The sequence below is a fragment of the Aquarana catesbeiana genome, linkage group LG11, assembly GCF_042186555.1.
Source record: "Aquarana catesbeiana isolate 2022-GZ linkage group LG11, ASM4218655v1, whole genome shotgun sequence".
Taxonomy (NCBI): Eukaryota; Metazoa; Chordata; class Amphibia; order Anura; family Ranidae; genus Aquarana; species Aquarana catesbeiana.
Genome location: NC_133334.1, coordinates 19718116 through 19745682, shown reverse-complemented (window position 1 = coordinate 19745682; position 27567 = coordinate 19718116). Strand labels below are relative to the sequence as shown.

The window sequence follows — 27567 nt, the reverse complement described above, 5'->3', positions numbered from 1 at the left end:
ATTGTTGCTCTGCCTCTCTCGGGAGAGATCACCGGGGTGCCGGACCCGCCACAGGAACAGGTTCGCCGGCAGTGCGCGCCCCGGGCCTGGAAGAAGTTGCGACGTACCTGTACATGATTTTACTGCTGACGGACTGCCCTTCCGCAGTAAAAGTACGTGGGGCGGTCCGGAAGCGGTTAAAGTCAAAACAGACCTAGAGTTAGGCTTTAAGTCCTTATAACATTTCCAAGCCTCGATGAAGGGCATTGTATAAAATCATTGGCCACCGAAATGCATTGAATGTTTTATGTAAACATACTAGGAATCATTACAGCAACTTGGACTCTTTCATCATTTGGTTTGGCTCCTTTTGCCTTTTTAAGGTTTGGGTAATAATGAAACACTGCAATCCCCTTTCCTCACTTTTTTCTTGCCCTCACCTCTTTCTTGTTGCTGAATGCTCCTCTTTTCTCCATTTGAAACAAATATCTTACAGATAGCATCAGCATTTAACTCAGTCATTTTAATCCCTGACTAGGATTGTGTTTTAAGATTTTTAAACCCAGTGACCCATGGATCAGCAAATATCACGCTGGGGGGAGACCATATACTGTAGTGTAGCGTTTGTCTGCACTGGTTGATAATCTGCTCCTTGTTGTTTTAGGCTTTACAGGCTGATCAGTACATATATCCCTTGTCTGAAGCCTTTTGTCGCTCTCTTCTAATCTCACTCCTATGTTTTGTCTCTGAGAGTTTATTGCTGCAGTTTTTCATGACCTGAATTGGAGGACCTGTGCTCAGATAGGAGCCAATTTCCTCTCAATATCTCATAGTGACTTCACTTAACCACTTAAGGACCAGGCCATTTTTTGCGATACGGCACTGCGTCGCTTTAACTGACGATTGCGCGGTCGTGCGACGTTGTACCCAAACAAATTTGTGGTGCTTTTTTCCCCACAAAAAGAGCTTTCTTTTGGTGGTATTTGATCACCTCTGCGGTTTTTATTTTTTGCACTATAAACAAACAAATCTAGCGACAATTTTTGAAAAAAAATTTTTTTTTCTTACTTTTTGCTATAATGCATATCCAAAAAAAAAAATTTCTCTTTCGTTCATTGACAGACATAGCGCTCCATTATTCAAAACCATAGGGTTTTAGTAACAAGCAGTGTCAGAAGCATCAAAACTCCTTAGAGGGGGTGGGAGCTGTGTCTGTCAATGAACTCAGAGAAATGGATTTCATGGTAAGTCAAAAATCCCATTTTGTCTTTCGTTCATTGATGTTTGCACACTCCCGCAGCGGGAGCGAGCGTGTGCCGCCGGCGGCACGCGCTCGTCCACAACAGCGCCTGCGTGAGCCGCCGTACAGCTATGGCGATTCGCGCAGGAGTGCCATATTGGTGCCGTATAACGACGGCCGGCGGTCGGGAAATGGTTAAGGTCATGGAGTGGCCTAGCCAGTCTCCAGACCTTAATCCTATAGAAAATGTATGGAGGGAACTGAAACTTCAAGTTGCCAAGAGACAGCCAAGAAACCCTAAGGATTTAGAGAAGATCTGTAAAGAAGAGTGGACCAAAATCCCTCCTGAGATGTGTGCAAACCTGGTCACCAACTACAAGAAACGTCTGACCTCTGTGCTTGCCAACAAGGGTTTCTCCACCAAAATTATAGACCCTTCATTTCTTTGTAAGTAGGCAAACTTACGCAATCTGCAGGGGATCAAATCATTATTTTATCTATCTATCTATCTATCTATCTATCTATCTATCTATCTATCTATCTATCTATCTATCTATCTATCTATCTATCTATCTATCCTCATAAGTTTACAGAATTTATGATTTCTTGGCCTTTTTTCAGAGAATGTGAATGATAACACAAAAACTTTTCTTTCACTCATGGTTAGTGTTTGGCTGAAGCAATTTATTATCAATCAACTGTGTTTACTCTTTTTAAATTATAATTACAACAGAAACTACCCAAATGACCCTGATCAAAAGTTTACATACCCTGGTGATTTTGACCTGATAACATGCACACAAGTTGACACAAAGGGGTTTGAATGGCTAGTAGCCTCCCTGGCGGTTTTCCCGAGTGTGGCTCGGGGTTAAAATTCAGTCCCATTAGCGGTAACCCCGAGCCACACTCGGGATCGCATTGCAGGATCCTGGGGCGGCATTACTTACCTTGTCCCCGGGATCCTGCGATGTCCCCCGCAGTGTCCGAGGGCTCCGTCCTCCTCCGAAGCCTCTCTGTGCCAGGCTTCGTTCCCTGCGAGCGGCGCGACGCACGGGGCGGAGCCTGGCGGCAAATTAAAAAAAAAGTAAAAATCATAACACATACAGTACTGTAATCTTACAGATTACAGTACTGTATGAAATGATTTCACATCCCTTTTGTCCCCAGTGCTTTGTCCTATGCCCTGCATGCAGTTTTACATGATATATACTGTTCTTTCTGCCTGGAAACTGGAGATTGTCCATAGCAACCAAAAAGTGTCCCTTTACGTCAAAAGTGGCTTTAGACCAGCTAGAAAACAGCGATAGTAAATTAGAACACTTGCAGAATTGAGCGATAGTGAATTGTGTGGAAATTCATTTTATTACTATTTTTTTTTAATTTTTTAAAATTATTTATTTTTATTTATTATATTATAATTTATGTTTTTGTGTTTCAAACTTTATCATACCCGGGATATCTACTAGACTCTGGTTTGGACATATTTAAGTGTGTTATTGTTAAGATTTACAGACCTACAATATAAAACGCCAAATTTCCATGCAAAATAATTGTACCGCTTTCAGCACCTAAAATCCGAAATAATCATACCGCCAGGGACGTTAAATGTAACCATCCTCACCTGTGATCTGTTTGCTTATAATTTGTGTGTGTGTATAAAAGGTCAATGAGTTTCTGGACTCCTGACAGACCCTTGCATCTTTCATCCAATGTTGCACTGACGTTTCTGGATTCTGAGTCATGGGGAAAGCAAAATAATTGTCCAAGGATCTGCGGGAAAAGGTAGCTGAACTGTATAAAACAGGAAAGGGATATAAAAAGATATCCAAGAAATTGAGAATGCCAATCAGCAGTGTTCAAACTCTAATCAAGAAGTGGAAAATGAGGGGTTCTGTTGAAACCAAACCACGGTCAGGTAGACCAACTAAAATTTCAGCCACAACTGCCAGGAAAATTGTTCGGGATGCAAAGAAAATCCCACAAATAACTTCAGGTGAAATACAGGACTCTTTGAAAACATGTGGTGTGGCTGTATCAAGATGCACAATAAGGAGGCACTTGAAGAAAGATGGGCTGCATGGTCGAGTCGCCAGAAGAAAGCCATTACTACGCAAATGCCACAAAGTATCCACTTACTATATGCCAAACAGCACAGAGACAAGCCTCAAACCTTCTGGCGCAAAGTCATTTGGAGTGATGAGACCAAAATCTAGCTTTTTGGCCATAACCATAAATGCTACATTCGGAGAGGAGTCAATAAGGCCTATGATGAAAGGTCCACCATTCCTACTGTGAAACACGGAGGTGGATTGCTGATGTTTTGGGGATGTGTGAGCTACAAAGTCACAGGAAATATGGTCAAAATTGATGGCAAGATGAATGCAGTATGTTATCAAATACTGGAGGAACATTTGCATTCATCAGCCAGGAAGCTGCACATGGGACGTACTTGGACATTCCAACATGACAATGATCCAAAACACAAGGCCAAGTCGACCTGTCATTGGCTACAGCAGAATAAAGTGAAGGTTCTGGATTGGCCATCTCAGTCTCCTGACCTCAATATCATTGAGCCACTCTGGGGAGATCTCAAACGTGCCGTTCATGCAAGACAGCCCAAGAATTTACAGGAACTGGAGGCTTTTTGCCGAGAGGAATGGGCAGCTTTACCATCTGAGAAGATAAAGAGCCTCATCCAAAAATACCACAAAATACTTCAAGCTGTCATTGATGTTAAAGGGGGCAATACACGGTATTAAGAACGGGGGTATGCAAACTTTTGATCAGGGTCATTTGGGTAGTTTCTGTTGTGATTATGATATAAAAAGAGTAAACACAGTTGATTGATAATAAATGGCTTCAACCAAACACTAACCATGAGTGAAAGAAATGTTTTTGTGTTATCATTCATATATATATAGACCTATATACAGTGTCTAATTATATATATATGTGTTGTATATACAACATGTGCATTTGGCTTTAAGCCACTTGCACAACTTTGTTTAAATTTTCCATCATTTGCCCTAGAAACCTGGTCTAATTTTTCTGCATATAAATTACCCCATATGTCTTTCATATGGCACCCACTCTCCAAAATATCGCCCCCTCCTATGACTTTGTTGATGCGCTTGTCCCCGGCTCGGCGTCTATGCCATCAATTTCTGTCTCTGAAATCTAGGTTGGGTCGCTCAAAGCACTTATATACGTGGAAAGTCAGCGATGCTCCAGATACCGCCGGCGGATGGGGAACCGTCTCCCCACAGAGTCGTTAAGTATATGTTGGATATATAATATACATTTCCCATGCTGCCCGCTGTTCGCAAAGGGGGAGAGGGGAAAAATAATTGCGTTCCGTTTGAATAATTTTCTGCAGTAAATCAGGTCGACAGAGTGAGGTCTTGCTGATATTCCAATTATTCTTAAAGCTGAACTCTGGGATTTATTTATTTATTACAGGTACTTCTATAGTGCTGTCAATTTACGCAGTGCTTTACATATATATTGTAGATTCACATCATTCCCTTCCCTAAAGGAGCTTACACTCATACCAGGGCAGGAGCCAATTAACCTGCCGACATGTCTTTGGAGTGTGGGAGGAACCCAGAGTACCCGGAGGAAAACCCACGCAGGCACAGGGAGAACATGCAAACTTTAGGCAGGTAGTGCCATGATAAGCCAATGTTGTCTAAATCCATCGGTCATGTCCATTCTTCTTGAATCTCGGTGATCTTTGTGTATTTCTTCCAGATCTGTGCAGTAATCCAGTGTGAGACTTCTCCTTCCTGTAATGAAGACCGCTCACTGCTGCTCTCTTTCCTTGTGCAGGGTGACTGGTCTTGTCTCCGCCCCCTCCTGTAGTTTTCTGCAGGCAGCCTGTAAGGGTGGAGCCTGCTGGACCCCTCCCACATCTCTGCTCTCTCCCCTTGTGTAGGGTGACTGGTCTTGTCTCCGCCCCCTCCTGTAGTTTTCTGCAGGCAGCCTGTAGTGGGTGGAGCCTGCTGGGCCCCTCCCACAGCTCTGTTCACTGCACAGGCTGTGTACAGCACAGTGATGATGTCACTGTTACTATTACAAGGTAATATCTAAGTTTGCACCGGCATTTGGTTCACGCAAGGTGGATTTATATCCTTTGTGGCTATTGAGGAATATATTTAAATGAACGCTTTGTGTTCAAAGGCACCAGAATTTGCATAATTGTGCCATCTCTTTTTTTTTATAAGTACTTTATAAAAGGATAGATACCAAAAAGGCTCCCTGTCCACACCCCCCCACAACCACCACAACAACCAGACCAGGGTTGTGGGGAAGAGGCCCTTGTCTTCATGGGCATGGGAACAAGGTGTTTTGCCATGAGGGCCCCCAAGGCAAGGTAACCCTTTTATGTTGAGAGCATACGGCCTGGTGTGGTTTGGGGGGGGGGGGGGGGGGCTGCATGCTCAGGTAAGGGTCTGGTAAGGATTTGGGGAGGGGCCCCATGGTGCCAGTGACCACTAAAGGGAGGGGTTAATAGTACTGACATTGGTGCTGGGGGATATTATTGTGTCCACTGACACCAGTGCTGGGGGTTAAAATTGTGTCCACTGACACCAGTGTTGGGGTTATTATTGTGCCCATTGACACCAATGCTATGAGTTATTATTGCTTTAAATTACACCAATGTTGGGGTTATTATCGTGCCAATGGACACCAATGCAGGGGGCTATTATTGCATCCATCTGCACCACTGCTGGGGGCTATTATTGACACCAATTCTGGGGGCTACTATTGTTCCCGCTGACACCAATACTGGGGGTTATTATTACATCCACTGACACAAATGCTGGGGGCTATTATTGCATCCACTGACACCAATACTCGGGGTTATTATTGTGTCCACTGAAACCAATACAGGGGGCTATTTTTGTATCCACTGACACCATAGCTGGCAGTTATTATTGCGCTCATTGACAGCAATGCTGGTGGTTAATATTGCACTCCCTGACCTCAATGTAATGAGTTATTGTACTCCAACTTCAGTGTGCATTGCGATATGCTGCAACACAATGCAGCAGAACCAACATTTTGGGATGTTGAGGTGTTGGGGGTCATCTGGAGGTGCCGGAGGCCACAATTGAAGTTTTCTATCATTTTCCACTTGACCACCACTGCCTTAGACCAATCACCTACCTGTACAACCATCTGTATTAGACGCTCCTCACTACAGACTCATAGACTGTCTGATGAACAGATTCTCCAAACAGATTCTCCACCAATGTCCTAAGGAGCCAGCCATAGAATAGGCTCCACACATTGCCTTCTTTGCACTGATACACCCCAACAAGCAACCCAACCTTAACTAATATTTGTGAAGCACTACCATATACCAAATAGACTTTCGGTTTCCAGTAAGTCAATGACTTGGAACAATCATGCAGCCAGTAGAGTCTGGAAATGTCTACGGTCCCTTTCTGCATGCTTATTTCCAGGTCGTTGAGCTCCCAGACTGAGACGTAAGGTGCAGATTGACCGCACTGGAGCCTGCACCTTTAAAAAAACAGGGCAGCAGTAGCGGTTTCCGTACAGCTCCACTTTCAGGTCAGGATAAGTCTCATTAAGGGATTATCAAGCTCTCCTACAGCCACGGTTGACCTGACCTTCTTTCCAGGCTCCTCCCGTATCCCGAATATCCTTTTAAGAAGCTCTTCACCCCATTCAGGTCTAATTATTCCTCCGAGATCCTGGAGGATTAATCTGCCTCGAAGCTCCGGCCGAGTTTTATTTTAATGTCATGTTATTGGAGAATTCATTCCGGATCCTCAGCACATCGCTGCGCCTGTCATTTTATGGTATCCATTAGGGCCCGTGCTGGGTTTATATATAATTTCATTATAAATGACCGGTGATAATGTGCATTTTTATTGCACGCCAACCAGAGGATTTTTTGGTGGTTATTGACTAATCTTTCCCAGAAGCCTCGGGGTGTGAGAGAGAGAGAGAGCATGAGCATGCAGCACGGCCGGCGCTCATAACAGAAAAATATCGCTCTACCTATTACAGGAGAAAGGCAAGGGGTGATAAAATGATTTCTAATTAACTTTGTCCTTTTTTGCCCTGATAGAACTGTTGATGAGATCAGCTTAATTATTTATGATCAGAATATCTGGGAACCTCTGTAACCCCATGAGTATGAGATTCTGCTTGGTGGGAAGGGGAGGATAGCTGCAAGCTGCCTGCTATTGCAAATGGTCGGTGTGGGCAATATCAGAATTTTCTAGGGTACGTATACTAGCCAGGAAGGCCTGCTATAGTCTAGCACTTTGGCACCCATAGCATTTATCATTTATTTAGCACTTTTTGCACAGCACTATGAACTTAATTCACCCCTGATTAGTAGGGTGGGGGTCCTCAGACTTGCCCTCTAAGTCTTGGAGGGGCACGTGGCCTTATAGTTTGGTGCTCTGCCCCCCATGGGGTCTCCCTTGGTGGGAATCCCACCTTGTACGTGGGTGGACCTTGCCTTGACAGGTCCCCTGAAGAATGAGGTCCACCTGTTTTTTGGCTGGGTGGACTACTGGTACCCTAGTATCCATCAGGGGTTTTGTGCCCTGGGAGGATCACGGCTAGGGCCCTTTGTCTTCGAAGGAGGACCATGTTGTACACCCCTAAGCACTTATCTATTTAGCACTTTTGCATAACACTGTGCACTTTACTCACCCCTAATTAGTAGGGTGTAGGTCCTTGTCCTGAAGGTTTTGGAGGGGAGAAGAGGTGGCCCTGTGGTCTGGTTTCCTCCCTTCAGTGGGGTCTCCCTTTGTGGAAGCCCCACCTAGTACTCGGGTGGACCTTGCCTTAGCAGGTCCCCTTAAGAACTGTGTTCAACTAGTTTTGGCCTGGTGGATCATGAGTACCCCAGTATCCAAAAGGAGTTTTGTGCCCCAGGAATATCAGGGCCAGGGTCCTTTCCCCTCAGAGGAGGACCATGTTGTACACCCTTTGCTCTTTTTGTTGTTCACTTTATGTGCGCTCACTTTTTTTTGCACCTGGTGTTTAGTTTTGAGTGTGCATACCATGGAGAAAAATAAACAGGGGGGTTTGGTAGTCACATAGTCACAGGCAGTGGCGGCTGGTGGTATATTTTTTTGGGAGGGGCAGCAATCTGTAGGTGCCACCCCCAGGTGGTCGATCTGGTCTCCCGGAACCCCCCTTGGTCGGTCGATCGGTCGGTAACCAGCCCTGCACTTACCCCATCTAGGTCGCGGGCTTCCTCCGGGTGGCGGCTTCACCCTGCGTCTCCTCCTTCCTCAGCTTCACGGCGGCGTGGCTTTCCCTGCCTCTCCTCCCTCCTCCTCAGCGGCCAATAGGATCGCTTCTCCTCTCGGCCAATCGGGTCTCAGGACCCGCTTCCTGAGCCGGGATTGGCTGGGAGGAGAATCAGGAAGACAATAGGGGAATATTCATTCGCTATTGTCACACAACTGGGAGCCCACCCTTCTTTGAAGCCAATTAGAGCCTCCGGCTCAAATCACGTGCTTCTAAACACAAAAAGACCCCACTGGAACCCATGCGTCCGGCGCCCAGCATGTAGATTAGGGGCCGAGCGCATCAATTGGGGGGGGGGGGCGGCGCCCCTGCGCCCTGTATGGATGGGCCGCTGCTGTTCACAGGTCCAAAGGGTAATAAATTATAATAAAATGGTTATCAGACCCAACAGTATCATAGCATTTAACTGTAGTAATACATGGGCAAATATGGTAATAAGCATGGTGGGTGTACAGGTACAGATATAGCCCAAAACAATAAAAATAGTACGGCTCAAATACCCCCAAACCTGTGTTAGTCACATCAGCATGTGAAAGACTGGTGCAAGACAAACAGAATCGGCTTGTCAGGCTCCAGTAGACTTCAACAAGACTTCACCTGTAGAGAACTCCTCAGATGTGTTTTGCCCCTTTTCGGGGCGTCTATGATTAAGAATTTTCTTGAAGTGTACAGGTTTTATTTCTTATATGCCCTCAACCCCAGCTCTTGAAAAAAACCTCTTTGGCAGCTCCCCATCCCCTTCACTCCCCTGTTATCTCTCACCTAGACTATTGCAACTCCTCATTGCCTGAACTCTTCACAGGCTATCCTCCCTTCAGTCTATGAAGAATGCTGCTACCAGACTTGTGGCTTCCCTTCACCTCTGCTCTGAGCTAGATTACTAACTGCTTGTGTCCATCACCCCTCTCTGCCAATCCCTCCATTGGCTTCCCCTCACCTCTGCTCTAAGATAGATTACCAACTGCTCAGTGTCCACCACCCCTCTCTGCCAATCCCTCCATTGTCTTCCCTTCACCTCTGCTCTAAGATAGATTACCAACTGCTCAGTGTTCACCACCCCTCTCTGCCAATCCCTCCATTGTCTTCCCTTCACCTCTGCTCTGAGCTAGATTACCAACTGCTCAGTGTCCACCACCCCTCTCTGCCAATCCCTCCATTGGCTTCCCTTCACCTCTGCTCTGAGCTAGTTTACCAAATGCTCAGTTCCCACCACTCCTCTCTGCCAATCCCTCCATTGGCTTCCCTTCACCTCTGCTGTGAGCTAAATTACTAACTGCTCGTGTCCACCACTCCTCTCTGCCAATCCCTCCATTGTCTTCCCTTTACCTCTGCTCTGAGCTAGATTACTAACTGCTCGTGTCCACCACCCCTCTCTGCCAATCCCTCCATTGGCTTCCCTTCACCTCTGCTCTGAGCTAGATTACTAACTGCTCGTGTCCACCACCCCTCTCTGCCAATCCCTCCATTGTCTTCCCTTCACCTCTGCTCTGAGCTAGATTACCAAATGCTCAGTTCCCACCAAGATCGGTAATCGTTTTTTTTCCCTCACACTGACAGATTGAGGGGGAAAAAAAGCCGATCCCCGGCTTCTGTCAGAGGGACATGTGTCCCTTACACAGAGAGCCACCGCTGCCTTGTCTGTGCCCACCAGTGCCACCTGCCAGTGCCCACTAGTGCCACCTATCAGTACCCACCAGTGTTGCCAATCAATGCCCATCAGTGCCACCGATCAGTGCTGCCTATCAGTGTCACCTAACAGTGCCTATCAGTGCCACTTCTCAGTGCTGCTTTATCAGTGCCTATCAGTGCAGCCTCATCAGTGCCCATCAATGAAGGAGAAAAATTACTTGTGTTCAAAATTTTATAACAAACCATCAAACTTTTTTTTTTTCTCAAAATTTTTGGTCTTTTTATTTATTTTTTTTTTTTTGCAAGAAATAAAAAACCCAGTGTTGATTAAATACCACCAAAATAAAGCTCTATTTGTGTGAAAAAAGATGATGAAAATGTCCTATGGGTACAGTGTTGTATGATCGCGTAATCGTCATTCAAAGTGCGACAGCCCCGAAAGCTGAAAATTGGTTTTGTATTTTTGTATTATGTATACTGTGCTCTTTTTGAATTTATATAGCATTTTGTATAGTGTGAATTTCAATAAATCTTTTTAATCATTTTTTCGCTGTTGACGTTAAAGTCCCACTTATTTGGGGGTACCCTCTTTATACTGAAAGCTGAAAATTTTCCTGGGCAGGAAGGGGGTTTAAGTGGCTGGTATTGAAATTAAGTTAACATCGGCCGGCCATTTCAGAAGATATTCATTTCCAGATAATTTGATTTTTCTGTCTTTTGGCAGCGACAGCTCAGGTATGTTGAGACTTGTAGTTCCCCCCTGACATGCTTGGAGATTACATTTTGCGAAGGATCTGCCAGGTGCCGGCGCTGCGTCGCTCCCGCTACAGTGGAGTAAAATTCACAACCTTCCATCCTTGTCCTTGAGATTCTCTGTTTGCTGCGGTCGGGTGAAGGCGTTATTGTCAGATTATTCCGTATGTTGTCTTTTATTTTTTTTTCCCCCTATTGTTACTATATGACGTGGATAGTATATCGCATTGCCTCCTACCGCAGCAGGTGCATTAAAGGTGAAATACTTACAGCCGGTAAATGGCATCTGCGTCCCCCATTGTTCTCCCACAGCGGAGAGGGGAAGAATAAAACACTGCGCTTCAGAAATAGACACTGAAATCACGACGGCGGCGGACGGAAAGTATTCAAATGAGGGAGCCGAGCGACACGCAGAGAGATAAACTCAGCTCACCGCCACTCACACTTTTATTCAGATATGTTCCCCAGTAAAATCACATTCACCTTTCACATCCCTTAAAAAAAAAAAAGGAAGTAGTAACAAATTTAAACGAATCCGAAATAACGAATCAAAATTTTGGACGCAATTCAAATTGGAATAGTTTTTCCAAATCGAATTCCAATAGCTTTCGAATCGAATTCAAATAGTTTTCGAATCGAATTCAAATCAAATTCGAATTTATGAATTGAATAAAATAGAATAGAAAAAAAAAAGGAAATAGTAACACATTTAAACGAATCCAAAATAACGAATCAAAATTTTGGACGAAATTCAAATTCGAATCGTTTTTTTTAATCGAATTTGAATCGAATTCAAATAGTTTTCTAATCAAATTAGAATTTCTGAAGAGAATAAAATAGAATAGAAAAAAAAAGGAAATAGTAACAAATTTAAACGAATCCAAAATAACGAATCAAAATTTTGGACGCAATTCAAATTCGAATAGTTTTTTTCAAATCAAATTCCAATAGCTTTCGAATCGAATTCAAATAGTTTTCAAATCAAATTCAAATCAAATTCGAATTTCTGAAGAGAATAAAATAGAATAGAAAAAAAAGTAAATAGTAACAAATTTAAACGAATCCGAAATAACAAATCAAAATTTTGAACGCAATTCAAATTCGAATCGTTCACTCAAATCAAATTCCAATAGCTTTCGAATCCAATTCAAATCGTTTTCGAATGAAATTCAAATTTCTGAAGAGAATAAAATAGAATAGAAAAAAAAGGAAATAGTAACAAATTTAAACGAATCCGAAATAACAAATCAAAATTTTGGACGAAATTCAAATTTGAATAGTTTTTTTAATCGAATTCAAATCTAATTCAAATAGTTTTCGAATCAAGTTCTAATCAAATTCGAATTTCTGAAGAGAAATAAATAGAATAGAAAAAAAAAGGAAGTAGTAACAAATTTAAACGAATCCGAAATAACAAATCAAAATTTTGGACGAAATTCAAATTTGAATCGTTTTTTTAATCGAATTCAAATTGAATTCAAATAGTTTTCTAATCAAATTAGAATTTCTGAAGAGAATAAAATAGAATAGAAAAAAAAAAGGAAATAGTAACAAATATAAACGAATCTGAAATAAAGAATCAAAATTTCGGACGCAATTTAAATTCAAATAATTTTTTTCAAATCAAATTCCAATAGCTTTCAAATCGAATTCAAATAGTTTTCGAATCAAGTTCTAATCAAATTTGAATTTCTGAAGAGAATAAAATAGAATAGAAAAAAAAGGAAATAGTAACAAATTTAAACAAATCCGAAATAACAAACCAAATTTTGGATGAAATTCAAATTCGAATAGTTTTTTAAATCGAATTCAAATAGTTTTCTGATCAAATTAGAATTCCTGAAGAGAATAAAATAGAAAAGAAAAAAAAAGGAAATAGTAACAAATATAAACAAATCCGAAATAACAAATCAAAATTTTGGACGCAATTCAAATTCGAAAAATTTTTTTCAAATCAAATTCCAATAGCTTTCAAATCAAATTCAAATAGTTTTTGAATCAAATTCAAATCATGTTCAAATTTCTGAAGAGAATAAAATAGAAAAAAAAGGAAATAGTAACAAATTTAAACAAATCCAAAATAACAAATCAAAATTTTAGACCAAATTTAAATTCAAATAGTTTTTTTCGAATCGAATTCGAATAGCTTTTGAATCGAATTCAAATAGTTTTTTAATCAAATTTGAATTTCTGAAGAGAATAAAATAGAATAGAAAAAAAAAGGAAATAGTAACAAATTTAATCGAATCCGAAATAACGAATGAAAACATTTTGGATGAAATTCAAATTTGAATCGTTTTTTCGAATCGAATTCCAATAGCTTTCGAATCGAATTCAATAAGTTTTCGAATTTCTGAAGAAAATACAATAGAATAGAAAAAAAAGGAAATGGTAACAAATTTAAACGAATCCGAAATAACAAATCAAAATTTTGGACGAAATTCAAATTCAAATCGTTTTTTTGAATCAAATTCGAATAGCTTTCGAATCGAATTCAAATAGTTTTCTTATTAAATTCGAATTTCTGAAGAGAATATAATAAAATAGAAAAAAAAGGAATAGTGACAAATTTAAACGAATCCGAAATAACGAATCAAAATTTTGGAGGAAATTCAAATTCGAATAGTTTTTTCGAATCGAGTTCGAAAAGCTTTTGAAACGAATTCAAATAGTTTTTGAATCAAGTTCGAATTTCTGAAGAGAATAAAATGGAATAGACAAAAAAATAGGAATAAAGTAGAAAAGAAGAGAATATGATAGAAAAGAGTAGAATATAAAATAAAAGAATAGAATATGATAGAGTAAAACAACAGAATACGAAATAAAAGAATAGGAAAAAGTAGAATCGAAAAAAAAAATAGAATAGGAAAAAAAAAAAAGGGATAGACTAGGAATTAAGAATAGCTTAAAACAGAATAAAATAGAATATAAAATAAAAGAATCGAATAGAAAATGGAATAGAATAAAATAGTAAGAAGATAACCATCTTCTGAAATTCGAATTTCAAAACGAATAAATTCGAATAGAATAGAATAGAATAGAATAGAAAAGAATAGAATAAAAAAGAATAGAATAGAAAATAAAAGAATTTAACCATCTTCTAAAATTCTAATTTCAAATAGAACAAATCTGAATAGAATAGAAAAGAATAGAATAGAATGTAAAAAAGAATAGAATAATAGAAACAATATAACAATATAACCACTTTCCGAAATTTGAATTTTGAATGGAATAAATTCTAATTTAAATATAATAGAAAAGAATAGAAAATAAAATAATAGAATAGAAAAAAAAAAACAATCAAATAGAGTGGAATAGAAAGGATATAACCAAAATTCCAAAATTCTATTTCAAATAGAACAAATTCAAATAGAATAGAAAAAAAATAGAATAGAGTAGAAAATAATAGAAAATAAAATGATAGAATAGAAATCAATAAAATAATAAATAGAATAGAATAAAAATAATATAACAATATAACCACTTTCCGAAATTAGAATCTCAAATAGAATAAATTAGAATTCGAATATAATAGAAGATAATATAAAATAATCGAATGAAAAAAAAAATAGAATACAATGGAATAGAAAGAATATAACCATCTTCCAAAGTTCAAATTTCAAATAGAGCAAATCCGAATAGAATAGAAAAGAATAGGATATAAAAGAAAAGTATAGAAAATAAAATGATAGAATAGAAAAGAATAGCATAGAATAGAAAGAATATAACAATATAACCACTTTCCGAAATTAAGATTTCGAATAGAATAAATTCGAATTTGAATGTAAAAATAATAGAAAATATATATAGAAAATAAATGTAGAAAATAATAGAAAATATTTGGAGCATATTTGGCAAGTACAGAATCACAGTATATATAAAATAATATGCAAAGTGGTTGGAGGGAAGCTTCAGAATGGCAAAGATGTTTTTTTTTGTTTTTTTTTTACAAATTATGTGAGCAGACTGCAGTTCCTTTTTAAATAGGTAAGGGGCGGGGGCCATTTATCGCGCGACAATCGCGGCAAAATCGCACCGCGAAGCCATTAAGAAGTAATGCCATTGCAAACACATCCCACGTTTTGCGGCGATTTTGGAATCGCAGGGGAGAATTGCGACGACTCCGCCCCGTGATTCAAAACGCCGAGGTGTGAATGGAGCCTTTAGAGGGTGCCTGATATCAGTATCTCAGTAGGCTTTGGATGGGGCAGGAGTCATTCCCGCTTAGACAAGATACCCGGAATTGTAGGGAGGGACCCGCAGATAAAAAAGTACCCCCCACCCCCCCAAGAAAAAAAAATAAATAATTGACCGTGTAAGCCACTGTAAGGGGTGAGGAGCGGGAGTCAAATCATTGGGAATCTTAGAGGGGGATGAATGTCCGCTTAAAGTCACACCTCCCAACATTTTCAGATGGGAATGAGGGACACCTACTAGCAAATGTATGTAGGCATAGGACACGCCCCCTGCCACACCCCCTTAAAGGAGAATTAACCACAAAAAAAAGGTTAATCAAATCCACAAATGCTTTTTTTTACCACTACTATTCCTTTATATTGGCTTTTAAAATTTACAAATGTAGCAATTTAGAATTTGGATGAAAGATTTATTACTGGGAAACACTTTTTGAAAGATAAAAAGTGCATTTTATATACAATCATATAGATCAGACCAAAATGAGGGACAAATGAGGAGGAATGAGGGACAGAGGGGACATTGCTCCAAATCAGGGACAGTCACTCGAAATCAGGGACAGTTGGGAGCTATGTTAAAATGTAAGTAAATCCCTCCCCCTATCGTTTTCAGCCAAGGAAGCTGCCATCTTTTCCTCTGTTTGACCTACAACCGCCATGATGCTGCACATGTGATCAGTTATGACACCAGCCATTGGATGGTTTGACAGTTTGGTTGAGAACACCAGCCAATGGGAGTGTTACGTTTCCCGCACGTGCTGGAAATGAAACTGTTTTATGGATGGGTTTACTTCCGCTTTATATTAAAAAAAAAATCGGGTCCAGACAGGACTGTGCTGTGTGTCAGAGCTGTGCAAACCTGAAGACTGGATGCACAGAAATATAAAAAGCCTCGGTAGGTAAAGCAGCCCTCATATATGTGTTTTTTTTTTTTTTTCATCAGCATTATTTAGCCGGTTGCAAGTTAAGCGTAAGGATTAACCGCTTCAGCCCCGGAAGATTTTACACTCCTCCCTGACCAGAGCACTTTTTGCGATTCGGCACTGCGTCGCTTTAACTGACAATTGCGCGGTTGTGCGACGCTGCACCCAAACAAAATTGACGTCCTGTTTTTTGTACAAATAGAGCTTTCTTTTGGTGGTATTTGATCACTTCTGCGGTTTTTATTTTTTGCACTATAAACAAAAAAAAGCGAGAATTTTTTAAAAAAAGCTAAATTTTTTACTTTTTGCTATAATAAATATCCCCCAAAAATATATAAAAAAAATATTATTTTCCTCAGTTTAGACCGATATGTATTCTTCTACATATTTTCGGTAAAAAAAATCGCAATAAGTGTATATTAATTGGTTTGCGCAAAAATTATAGTGTCTACAAAATAGGGGATAGTTTTATGTCATTTTTATTATTAATTTTTTTTTATTAGTAATGGCGGCGATCTGCGATTTTTATGGTGACTGCGACATTATGGTGGACACACTTTTGACACTATTTTGGGACCATTGTCATTTATACAGCGATCAGGGCTATAAAAATGCACTGATTACTGTGTAAATGACACTGGCAGGGAAGGGGTTAAACACTAGGGGGTGATCAAGGGGTTAAGTGTGTCCTAGGGAGTGATTCTAACTGTGGGGGGGGATGGGCTACCACTGACATGACAGCGATCACTGCTCCTGATGACAGGGAGCGGTGATCTCTGTCATGACACAAGGAAGAACGGGGAAGTTCCTTGTTTACATAGGCATCTCCCCGTTCTGCGGCTCCGTGACACGATCGCCGGGAGACCGGCGGACATCGAGTCCGCGGGTCCCGCAGGCAGGGTCGCGGCATACGCAGGGCATGTGCGCCCGCTAGCCCCGCCAATTGAAAGGGGACGTACAGGTACGCCCATTTGCCCACCGCTGCCATTGTGCCGGTGTATATCGGTGCGCAGCAGTCGGCAAGTGGTTAAAGCTCTAAAAAATCTTTTTTTTTCTAGAACAATCACAATAACGGTCTATTTTTGGCCCAAAGCGTGTGAATTGAATACATTCTCCGCAATGTGCGGACTGTGTGTTTATGAAAGGACTCATCGCTAAATACCAAATTAATTCGGTGAAAAGGCCAATTATAAGCTGTATGTGCTAAGTGCCAGCTGACATCTTCGCCGGCGTTAGCCGTGACGTCTGTTGGGTCTCCCGATAAAATGGCAAAGCCTGCTACATTCAATGGAAGGGAAATGAGAGAATTGAATTCAATTTGGCTAAAAGGTGATTAACGAAATTCTTTTTAATGGCGGTGGAGTGATGGGGTGATAACCAGGATGTGTAGAGGGAAAAAAAATGAAATCCAACTGGACGGCGTTGTCTGGGGGTTCATCCTGAGATGGATGGAAGTCATTATAGGTTGGAAGGTGATCTCTCCACCATTGATGATGTATCACCTTCTCAGACCTTACTCGGCATCACGTTCATGGTAATGACGGCAGGTGGGCCTAATTAGACCGTCAACTCCACGTAATTAAGAGCGGCTAAGTGCCGAAGACATCTGCCTTGTGCCTGCCTCTGATTCGCAGATCTGAACCCCAACTCTCACCCCAATGTGTGGACTTTTTTTTTTTTAAGTTTTTTTCTTTATTTAAATTTTAGTTTTTTCAAATAATTTATATATTTTTTTCATTGATTTTTTTTTTATCCACTTCAACCCCCCTCGGCCAGTTCTGACAGTTCTCACATATACACTATATTACCAAAAGTATTGGGACGCCTGCCTTTACAAGCACATGAACTTTAATGGCATCCCAGTCTTATGCCCCTTACACACGGTCGGATTTTCCGACGGAAAATGTGCGATCGGAGCGTGTTGTCGGAAATTCCGACCGTGTGTGGGCTCCATCGGACTTTTTCCATCGGATTTTCCGACACACAAAGTTTGAGAGCAGGCTATAAAATTTTCCGACAACAAAATCCGTTGTCGGAAATTCCGATCGTGTGTACACAAATCCGACGCACAAAGTGCCACGCATGCTCAGAATAAATAAAGAGATGAAAGCTATTATTGGCTGCCCCATTTATAGTCCCGACGTACGTGTTTTACGTCACCGCGTTCAGAATGATCGGATTTTCCGACAACTTTGTGTGACCGTGTGTATGCAAGACAAGTTTGAGCCAACATCCGTCGGAAAAAATTCTAGGATTTTGTTGTCGGAATGTCCGATCAATGTCCGACCGTGTGTACGGGGCATTAGTCCGTAGGGTTCAATATTGAGTTGGCCCACCCTTTGCAGCTATAATAGCTTCAACTCTTCCGGGAAGGCTGTCCACAAGGTTTAGGCAGGGCCGGTGCTATCACTAGGCAAACTAGGCAGTCGCCTAGGGCACACTGCCACCTAGGGCACAGCCACGGCCAGGGCTCAGCTGTCCCGCAGGGGCTGCTGGATTTGGCTGTCTCTTTGTTATTTGGGGATGTCTCTTTGCTGGATTGGGCTGTCTCTTTGCTGGATTTTGCTTTCTCTTTGTTATTTGGGGATGTCTCTTTGCTGGATTGGGCTGTCTGCTGGATTTGGCTGTCTCTTTGCTCGAATTTGGTTTCTCTTTGTTATTTGGGGATGTCTCTTTGCTGGATTGGGCTGTCTGCTGGATTTGGCTGTCTCTTTGCTGGATTTTGCTTTCTCTGTTATTTGGGGATGTCTCTTTGCTGGATTGGGCTGTCTGCTGGATTGGGCTGTCTCTTTGCTGGATTTTGCTTTCTCTTTGCTATTTGGGGATGTCTCTTTGCTGGATTTGGCTGTCTCTTTGCTCGAATTTGGTTTCTCTTTGTTATTTGGAGATGTCTCTTTGCTGGATTGGGCTGTCTGCTGAATTTGGCTGTCTCTTTGCTGGATTTTGCTTTCTCTTTGTTATTTGGGGATGTCTCTTTGCTGGATTGGGCTGTCTGCTGGATTGGGCTGTCTCTTTCCTGGATTGGACTGTCTCTTTCCTGGATTGGACTGTCTCTTTTCTGAATAGGCATGTCTTTTTGCTAAATAGGGATGTCCCTTTGCTGGATTGGGATGTCCTTTTGCTGGATTGGGCTGTCTCTTTGTCATTTTATGGCACTTATTTTTGCAAGTTAAAAAAAAATTAGCAGTTTCATGTTTTGTTGTTTTTACATTTGTTGCTGTTTCTAAACATTTTGAAGTTTGATTTTTTTTTGGGGGGGGGGTTAGCTGGTCTTGCGTAGGGTGAAAAATAGTCTAACACCAGCCCTGGGTTTAGGAGTCTATCTATGGGAGTGTTTGACCATTCTTTCAGAAGCGCATTTGTGAGGTCGGGCACTGATGTTGGACGAGAAGGCCTGGCTCGCAGTCTCCGCTCTAATTCATCCCAAAGGTGTTCTGTTGGGTTGAGGTCAGACTCAAGTCAAGTTCCTCCACCCCAAACTCACTCATCCATGTCTCTATGGACCTTGCTATGTGCACTGGTCATCCCCAAACTGTTCCCACCAAGTTGGGAGCATGAAATAGTCACCTGTACACCTGTGGGGGGGGGGTGCAGCAGCGCATATTGTGCAGGCGCGGTCAAAGTAAAGTATTTTTTAATTGGACGAGGTGGAGAGGCAGGTGGTGATGTCTACAATCTCTGCCTAATCCAATCAGAGAATACTTTGGATTCATTGGGAAAATGCAAAGCGATCTCTGAATGGCGCCTGTGCTGAGTGTCCGACCTCCTCTATTCAGAATTCAGCAGGCCAGCCGCTCAGCACAGGACCCGGAAGCCAGTGGAGATCACTGTAGTAGCGGTGTAGTAGCAGTACAGTGTAGCGGTGTAGTAGCGGTATTATACAGTGATTTCCAGCTTGCAGAGGGATCCCACAGGGATGGTATACACATTGTTACCTTGCTCCAAGCTGAAACAATGCAACTATGTAAAAATATCTATACCTGGAATCAGTGGCGGCCCGTCGATTAGGGGCGCACAGGCGGCCACCCCCCATCCATGCGTCCAGTCCCCTGATCTACATGCAGGGCGCCAGATGCATGGATTCCAGTGGGGGGGGGATTTTTTTTTTTTTTTTTAAGCATGTGATTAGAGCCAGAGGCTCTGATAGGCTTCAAGAAAGGGTGAGCTCAGGGCGCAGAGCACTGTGCTCCGAGCCCAACCCAGTTGTGTGACATTAGCGAATGACTATTCACTATTTTCACACTGATTCTCCTCCCGGTCAATCGGGAAGCAGGTCTGAGATCCGTTTCCCGATTGGCCAAAAGGAGAAGCCTTCCGATTGGGCACCAAGGAGGAGGGAGGAGACGGAAGCTGCCACGTGGAGGAGAGCACGGGAAGGGGAAGCTACCCGTGATGCCCGTGGAGGAGAGCACTGGAAGGGGATGCCGCCAGCTGGTGGGGTAAGTATTCCGGTGCTCCTGATGACCCAGGGGGGATTACCCGACCGACCAGGGGGGGTGGCTGTGGGTGTACTGTTTGCTGCCCAACCAAAAAAAATGTACCACCAGCTGCCACTGCCTGGAAAAATGATTAGTAGATAAGTAAGCTGTAATATATGACACTCTCGGCTTTGGGTTTAATACCGCTTTGAGCTCAGGTTGCTAAACAAATGAGCATGGCAGGTTTTTTTTTTGAGAAAAATAAAAAATTCCCAGATCTGAACTTTTTTTTTGGTTCTAAACTGTATTTCCCGTTTTTTGCCGTTGCAGTGATTGGACTTGGAACAGACCCAGATCTGCAAATTGACATTATTTCAGAGCTGCTACTTGACAACAGCACACGCGGTGTCACACAAGTGTTTGGCGCTCACAATGGCAGCAAAGCCTTCTTATTTCACGGTAAGTGTTTGTTATTGGAGAGAAACATTTCATTCATGTTCTGTTTGTTGTGCAAACAAAGAACGCGGCTGTTAATATCAATACAGGCTGCAAATTGCTGATGGTTCATTGCAGATGCTGCGTACATTTTGCTGCCCGCGGTGCAACTTTTGGGTTTGTGGTTAAGAGTGCCTAGTAAAAAAAAAAAAAACAACATCCATCTTGCTTGGGATTGGTTAAAAATGTTACTTGGTTAAGAATATCAGATGAAGCCGCCATGTTTCAGGGGGAAAAGGACCCCCCCTTTTTTGGAAAGCCTGTTGACTCTCTGGTGGCTGTACACCTGTGAACAGCTAATAACTTTGTATTCAATGCACTCCGTTATAATAGCCCTGGTGGCAGGGCGCAACGCGTAAGGGAGAGGGCACAGGCTTAGGAGGAGTGGAGGCTGAGGCCGCTTCTCATATTTATTACACTCTGAGCTGCCAGTGTGTAGTGCCTTCATATCGCATGGTAACTTTGTAATCACTGCACCCCGTTGTAATATCTTGATCTAAGTGCTGGATATCTAGTGATCCACTACTTGAAAGGGTGCTGGCATCTGAAATCCTCATCCAAAAGGCATGCTAACTATGCAATATGAAGGTTTTGCACACTGGCAACTCAGTGTCTAATAACTATGAGAAGCGGCCTCAGCCTTGGCTCCTCCTAAGACTAACCCCTCTGACACATTATGACTAAGTCCTGTGGCGGGGCGCAACACGTAAGGGGGGGCATGTTCTAAGGAGGAGTGGAGGCTGAGGCCGCTTCTCATAGTTTTTACACACTGAGCTTCCAGTATGCAGCGCCTTTATATCGCGTGGTAACTTTGTATTCACTGTACCCCGTTATAATATCTTGAAGCAGCGCTCTAAGTGCCGCATATTGCCACTCCGGTGATTCACTACTGGAAAGGGTGCTGGTGTCTGAAATCCTCATCCAAAAGGCATGCAAATTATTCAATATGAAGGTTCCGCACACTTGCAACGCATTGTATAATAACTTTGAGCCTTTGCTCCTCCTAAGGCCAACCCTCTGTGACACATTATGACTAAGTCCTGTGGTGGGGCGCAACACATAAGGGGGGGCATGATCTTAGGAGGAGTGGAAGCTGAGGCCGCTTCTCATAGTTATTACACTCTGAGCTGCCAGTGTGCAGTGCCTTCATATCGCATGGTAACTTTGTATTTACTGCACCCCGTTATAATATCTTGAAGCAGCGCTCTGTGCTGGATATTGCCACTCCAGTGATCCACTACTTGAATGGGTATTGGCGTCTGAAATCGAAAAGGCATGCTAACTATTCTACATGAAGGTTTCGCACACTGCCAACTTAGTGTGTAATAACTATGAGGAGCAGCCCCAGCCTTGGCCCCTCCTTAGACCAACCCCCTGTGACAAGTTTTGCCCCGCCCTGGGGCATAGCCTATGATAAAGCCCCGGTGGTGGGGCGCAACGCATAAGGGGGCAGTGGTCTTATGAGGAGCAGAGGTCGCTTCTCATAGTTGTTAGACACTGTGGTGCCAGTGTGCAGGGCCCTTATATCGCATGGTAGCTTTGTATTTACTGCACCCCGTTATATTATCTTGAAGCAGAAGCAGCGTGCTGGATATTGCCACCCTGCTGATCCACTACTGGAAAGGGTGCTGACGTCTGAAATCCTCATCCAAAATGCATGCTAACTATGCAATATTAAGGTTCCGCATACTGGCAACTCAGTGTGTAATAACTGAGATAGCCTCAGCCTCAGCTCCTCCTAAGGCCAATCCCCCTGACACATTTCACCCCACCCTGGGTCATAGAATATGAAAAAAGCCCCGGTGGTGGGGCGTAACAAGCAAGGGTGCATGGTCTTCGGAGGAGCCGAGGCTGAGGCTGCTTCTCATAGTGTTTAGTGTTACACACTGAGCTGCCGATGTGCAGCACCTTCATATCACATGATAAGTTTGTATGTCCAGTTTGCTAAAAAATGATATTTTAGTTAGTTGAGTTACCCAAAAGCCATAATTTCCAATAGCAAGGTTCCAGGCATTCAATCCTGTCTCTTTGCTGGAAATGTGTCGTTCTTCAGAAGCAGGGCTCCTGGATTTTTGTGTGTTCTATATGGAGGATTCATTTGGGAGGGGGACATCACCATTTAGCTACAAATGAGTCCCATAGCAATCTCTGGGGTCCTCCCTTTCTGGTTATTGTATTTGGCCCTTTTGGATTCACCTTCTCTTATTCCCCTTATTTAATGGATAGGTGGGTAGAATGGCTTCTCTCCTTTCAGCTTTACCTTCTTTCACCTGAACAATCTCAGTGTTTCAAATGAGAAAAGCTGCCACACCAGCACCCCCATAGGTAGGGATGAGCTTGAGTTCAGCTTGGGTTTAGTGCAAACCCTGAGGGAAGCTGTCAGTGCTAGGTCAGTAAGCTGCAGGTAGGGGATTCCTCACCCCCCCACAGCTGCACATACACAAAGGGGTGGTGATGCCTTGGTGATGGGAGAAGGGAGGACATCAGAGACCTATTTTGGCCACATGGCCATATTGGTCAATGTTATTGACGTACTATGACCTTATTGTCCATATAAGTTCAATAATATCATGAGCATCCCCACCCCTGTGTATCTGCAGCTGTCTGGTGGGGAATCCCCTACTGGCAACTTCCTTCTGGGTTTGGATCAAACCAAAGTCAAACCCAAGCTCATTCCTACCTACAGGGATGCTGGTCTGGCAGCTTTTCTCATTACAATGCTGCAGTTGTTCAGGTGAAACCTACTATGGCCACATGGGCCTATTGGTCAATGTCATTGAACTAATATGGCCTTATGATCTTATGAGCATCCCCACCCCTTTGTGTATTTCCAGCTTCAGGATGGGAAATCCCCCACTGACAGGTTACTTCTGGGTTTGGATCAAGAAAAGCTGAATCCAAACTCATCTCCACCTACAGGGTTGATGGTGTGGCAGCTTTTCTCATTATAAAACTGCAGTTGTTCAGGTAAAAGAAGGCAAAGTTGAAAGGAGAAAAGCCACCTTACCCACCTATGCATTAATGAGGAAGAAGGAGTAAAAGGAGAGAAGATAAGTTTAAAAGGACCAACTACAATGGCCAAACCTCTTACCTATTGGTTTGGAAGTAAATCTAAGGCATATTTTTTCTGTGTCGCGCAAGGCCACTTGCAGGTCCCAGGTTCTCTTCTCGTCCGGGTCCCCAGGCAGCTAGGCAAACAACACTTGAACAGTCTCTCCCACAATAACCAGGCAGTGGATGTCTTTTTAGGCTTTATTGCTGGATAAGCTTGGAAAGGGTACAGGGAAACTTTGGGATACTCCAGAATTTAGTGCAAAAAGTATTTGCAGGAGTCTCTCTATTCTGTCTAATTTCTTCAGGGGCATCCCCCCCTCTTGGCAGAGACTAGAGACAAAAGCACTTCCGGGACTCCCAGCAGGGCAAGTACTAAGCACAAATACAGTAGCACAAGGGGTTAAACAGCGGACAATCACTAGGATCCCACTTCCAGGCCTCCACTCACTGTGTTTCCAGATACTTGGATACCTCCTGTCCAAAACTGGCTAAACACTGTACCATTCAGGCCGGATCCTCAGTGCACCCCCTTGACTTGGCTCAAAAACTTCTTCCAAGAAAAATAGGCCCCCCTGCTCCTCCTGAGCTGGGACCTCGAATTAATCTCTGCAATAGCCCCCCCCCCCCCCCCCCAGCTTCCACTGAGCTGAAACTTTGGTGAATTCTCTGTGACAGGCCCCCCCCAGCTTCTTGTGAGCTTTTTGGCAGGTTTAAGCTAACCTGCCCAGAAGGGCAGCAGCTTTTCAGGCTGGGATCTCCTCATCTAGGACAAGAACCCTGCTGCTCCAGGCCTCAGACTATTTATCTCCTTCTCAGCCACCTACTGAGCACCATCCCTCCAGGGAGAGGCTGAGACTGCATAAATATTCAGGACTAGGGTCTGCCTCTTCCAGCCCACTACATTCTAGAACCTACTAGAAGGCAGGGAGAAGTAGTTGATCCTGCAGCCTGTGAGACCCAGAGCAGCCAAAAGTAATCACACACTGCTCCAATGTTTACAGGGGAGCCAGAAAGAGTAAATAAACCTGCGCCTCTCTAGCAACCTAATCTAAGAGGGTGCTGCATAAGATTGGAGTGGGGTAGGATGAAAACATCTGTTGGGTTTTTTATTGCTGCTAAACTGAACATTGGGAGCAGATGTTTTTCAAAACTAACTGAAACTTCTCCTCAAGATCTTATCGCTAAATGCCCATATTTGATTCCCCCCCCCTTTTTTTTAGCATTTTCAGGCCCTGATGAAGGGTGCCCCTTGAAACCCCTGATATATGTTGGCTATTTATCAAATGCAACAACAAATTAGAATCCGAATTGGTGCTCCATTTTCCTCTACTAAGTGCTGTCTGTGTCTACATTGCGTAGATTCATGCCCTCTGTTTGGGGACCATTGTCTATGGGACTAAAAGTGATGGCAATCCAACATTTTACAGCTGTCACCAGAACAGGAATAGAGGAGAAATCTATTAAAGAGGACACCTGGTCAAGTGACAACTGTCCAAGAGGTTCCTCTCCTCACTTTGGAGAGATTGCCTCTTACCCCCTGTTGTATCTCCGGGAAGGGAAGGCAAATCTCCGCAATAGGACACGAGCAGCCAAAAAATAGCTCTGACTTTAGATGTGTTATCTCTTTATGAAAAGTCGAGATTTGCTTTATTAAAGAATTATTCAATGCTGTATAGGGGGTGTTATTTAAATCAACATGGAGTGTTCCCAGAAAGGATTGGGGCAGGTGGTGGGGGTTGCTGATCTAGAATGTTGGGTTCCCACTTCTTCTCCCTCGGGCCCCATATCATCTGCCTGACTTATTTTAACATTCTTGGAGTTGAGAATTTTGGTGAGAAGATCTCACATCTGGAGTCCCCGAGAGCTATAAGAAACCAGAATGTGATTCAGCTTGCCCGCAGCCAAGATCAGACGAACAAATGTATGCGGTGTTGTGCTCTAAATTTTATATGAAGAATCTGTGGCAAGGAAGCGTTACAAACTTTGTCTGACAATTCGACTGATTGCAACTGTCAGATTTCCAGCATGAGTTTGACCATGAAAGCGAATACTGGGATGGCCAACAGGTTTTATGTTTAATAATAGCTTCAAAGACTATGTGAATGTGTTTGATGTGTTACCCATGTGTTGTGTTATCCATGTGTTGTGTTATTCGCGTTTCCTGTTATTCGCGTGTTCTGTTATCCATGTGTTGTGTTATTCGCGTGTTCTGTTATCCATGTGTTGTGTTATTCATGTGTTATGTTATTCGCATGTTGTGTTATCCATGTGTTGTGCTATCCATGTGTTGTGTTATCCATGTGTTGTGTTATCCATGTGTTGTGTTATCCATGTGTTGTGTTATCCATGTGTTCTGTTATCCATGTGTTGTGTTATTCACATGTTGTGTTATCCATGTGTTGTGTTATTCGCATGTTGTGTTATCCATGTGTTGTGTTATTCGCATGTTGTGTTATCCATGTGTTGTGTTATTTGCTTGTTGTATTATCCATGTTTTGTGTCCTTTTTTGGTATTATGATTTGGGAATTTGCTGATTATTTTTGAAAAAATGCCATTTGCAGTGTTACAGACAGGAGATGGTAAAATTTGTGGGATGTGTTTTGGTGATGGCAATTTTGCAGTTTGGGACAGTAACATACAGTATATTATTAATTATAATTTTTATAATTATTATTCATTTTAAATAATACTTCTACTGTTAATGATAATATTCTTAATAGTAATGAATATAACAATGGTAGAATTTGTTTGGTGATTGCGATTTTGTAGTTGAGTTTAGGACAGTAACAGATATTTTTAATTATGTATTATTATTATTGTATTATTAATATTCATTTTAAATAATATTACTACTACTACTAATATTGATAGCATTTGTGGACTGTGTCTGGCGATTGCAATTTTGCAGTTAAGTTTAGGACAAAAAATGCCATTTGCAGTGTTACAGACAGGAAATGGTAACATTTGTGGAATGTGTTTGGTGATTGCATTTTTGCAGTTAAGTTTGGGACAGTAACATACAGTATATTATTATTTGTTATTATATTTTTTTTATAATTATTATTAATTTTAAATAGTATTACTTACTACTACTGTTAATGACAATATTCTTAATATTAATAATTATACCAATGGTAGACTGTGTTTGGTGATTGCAATTTTGTAGATGAGTTTAGGACAGTAACAGATATTTTTAATTAAGTATTATTATTATTAATATTCATTTTAAATAATATTACTACTACTACTAATATCAATAGCATTTCTGGACTGTGTCTGGTGATTGCAATTTTGCAGTTAGGTTTGGGACATTAACATACAGTATATTATTATTTATTATTATAATTTTTTATACTCACTATTAATTTTGATTCCGATGATTTTTAGTGAAATTAATATTACAGACAAAGAGGTTCTCCATAACATAAATACAGTGTCAACAATAGCGGGTGTCAGGTCAGTGTAGTTGGATCATTTTACAACCATACCAAATCAAAGTTATCAACTTCTTCTTCTTAATAAATATTTTATTTTTATTGATAACTTATTTTTAGTAATGAAATAATTATTAAACATAATA

At 41.9% G+C, this 27567-nt stretch overlaps 1 protein-coding gene across 2 annotated transcripts in view; it reads left to right on the top strand.

The window, feature by feature from the left end:
• Positions 1-27567, top strand: part of NELL1 (neural EGFL like 1) — a 1046888-nt gene that overhangs the window by 68209 nt on the left and 951112 nt on the right. For both annotated transcript variants that reach the window (XM_073604029.1, XM_073604030.1), the window contains exon 2: positions 20768-20896. In XM_073604029.1, coding sequence (XP_073460130.1) covers positions 20768-20896 — 129 coding nt within the window. The remainder of the gene's footprint in view (positions 1-20767; positions 20897-27567) is intronic.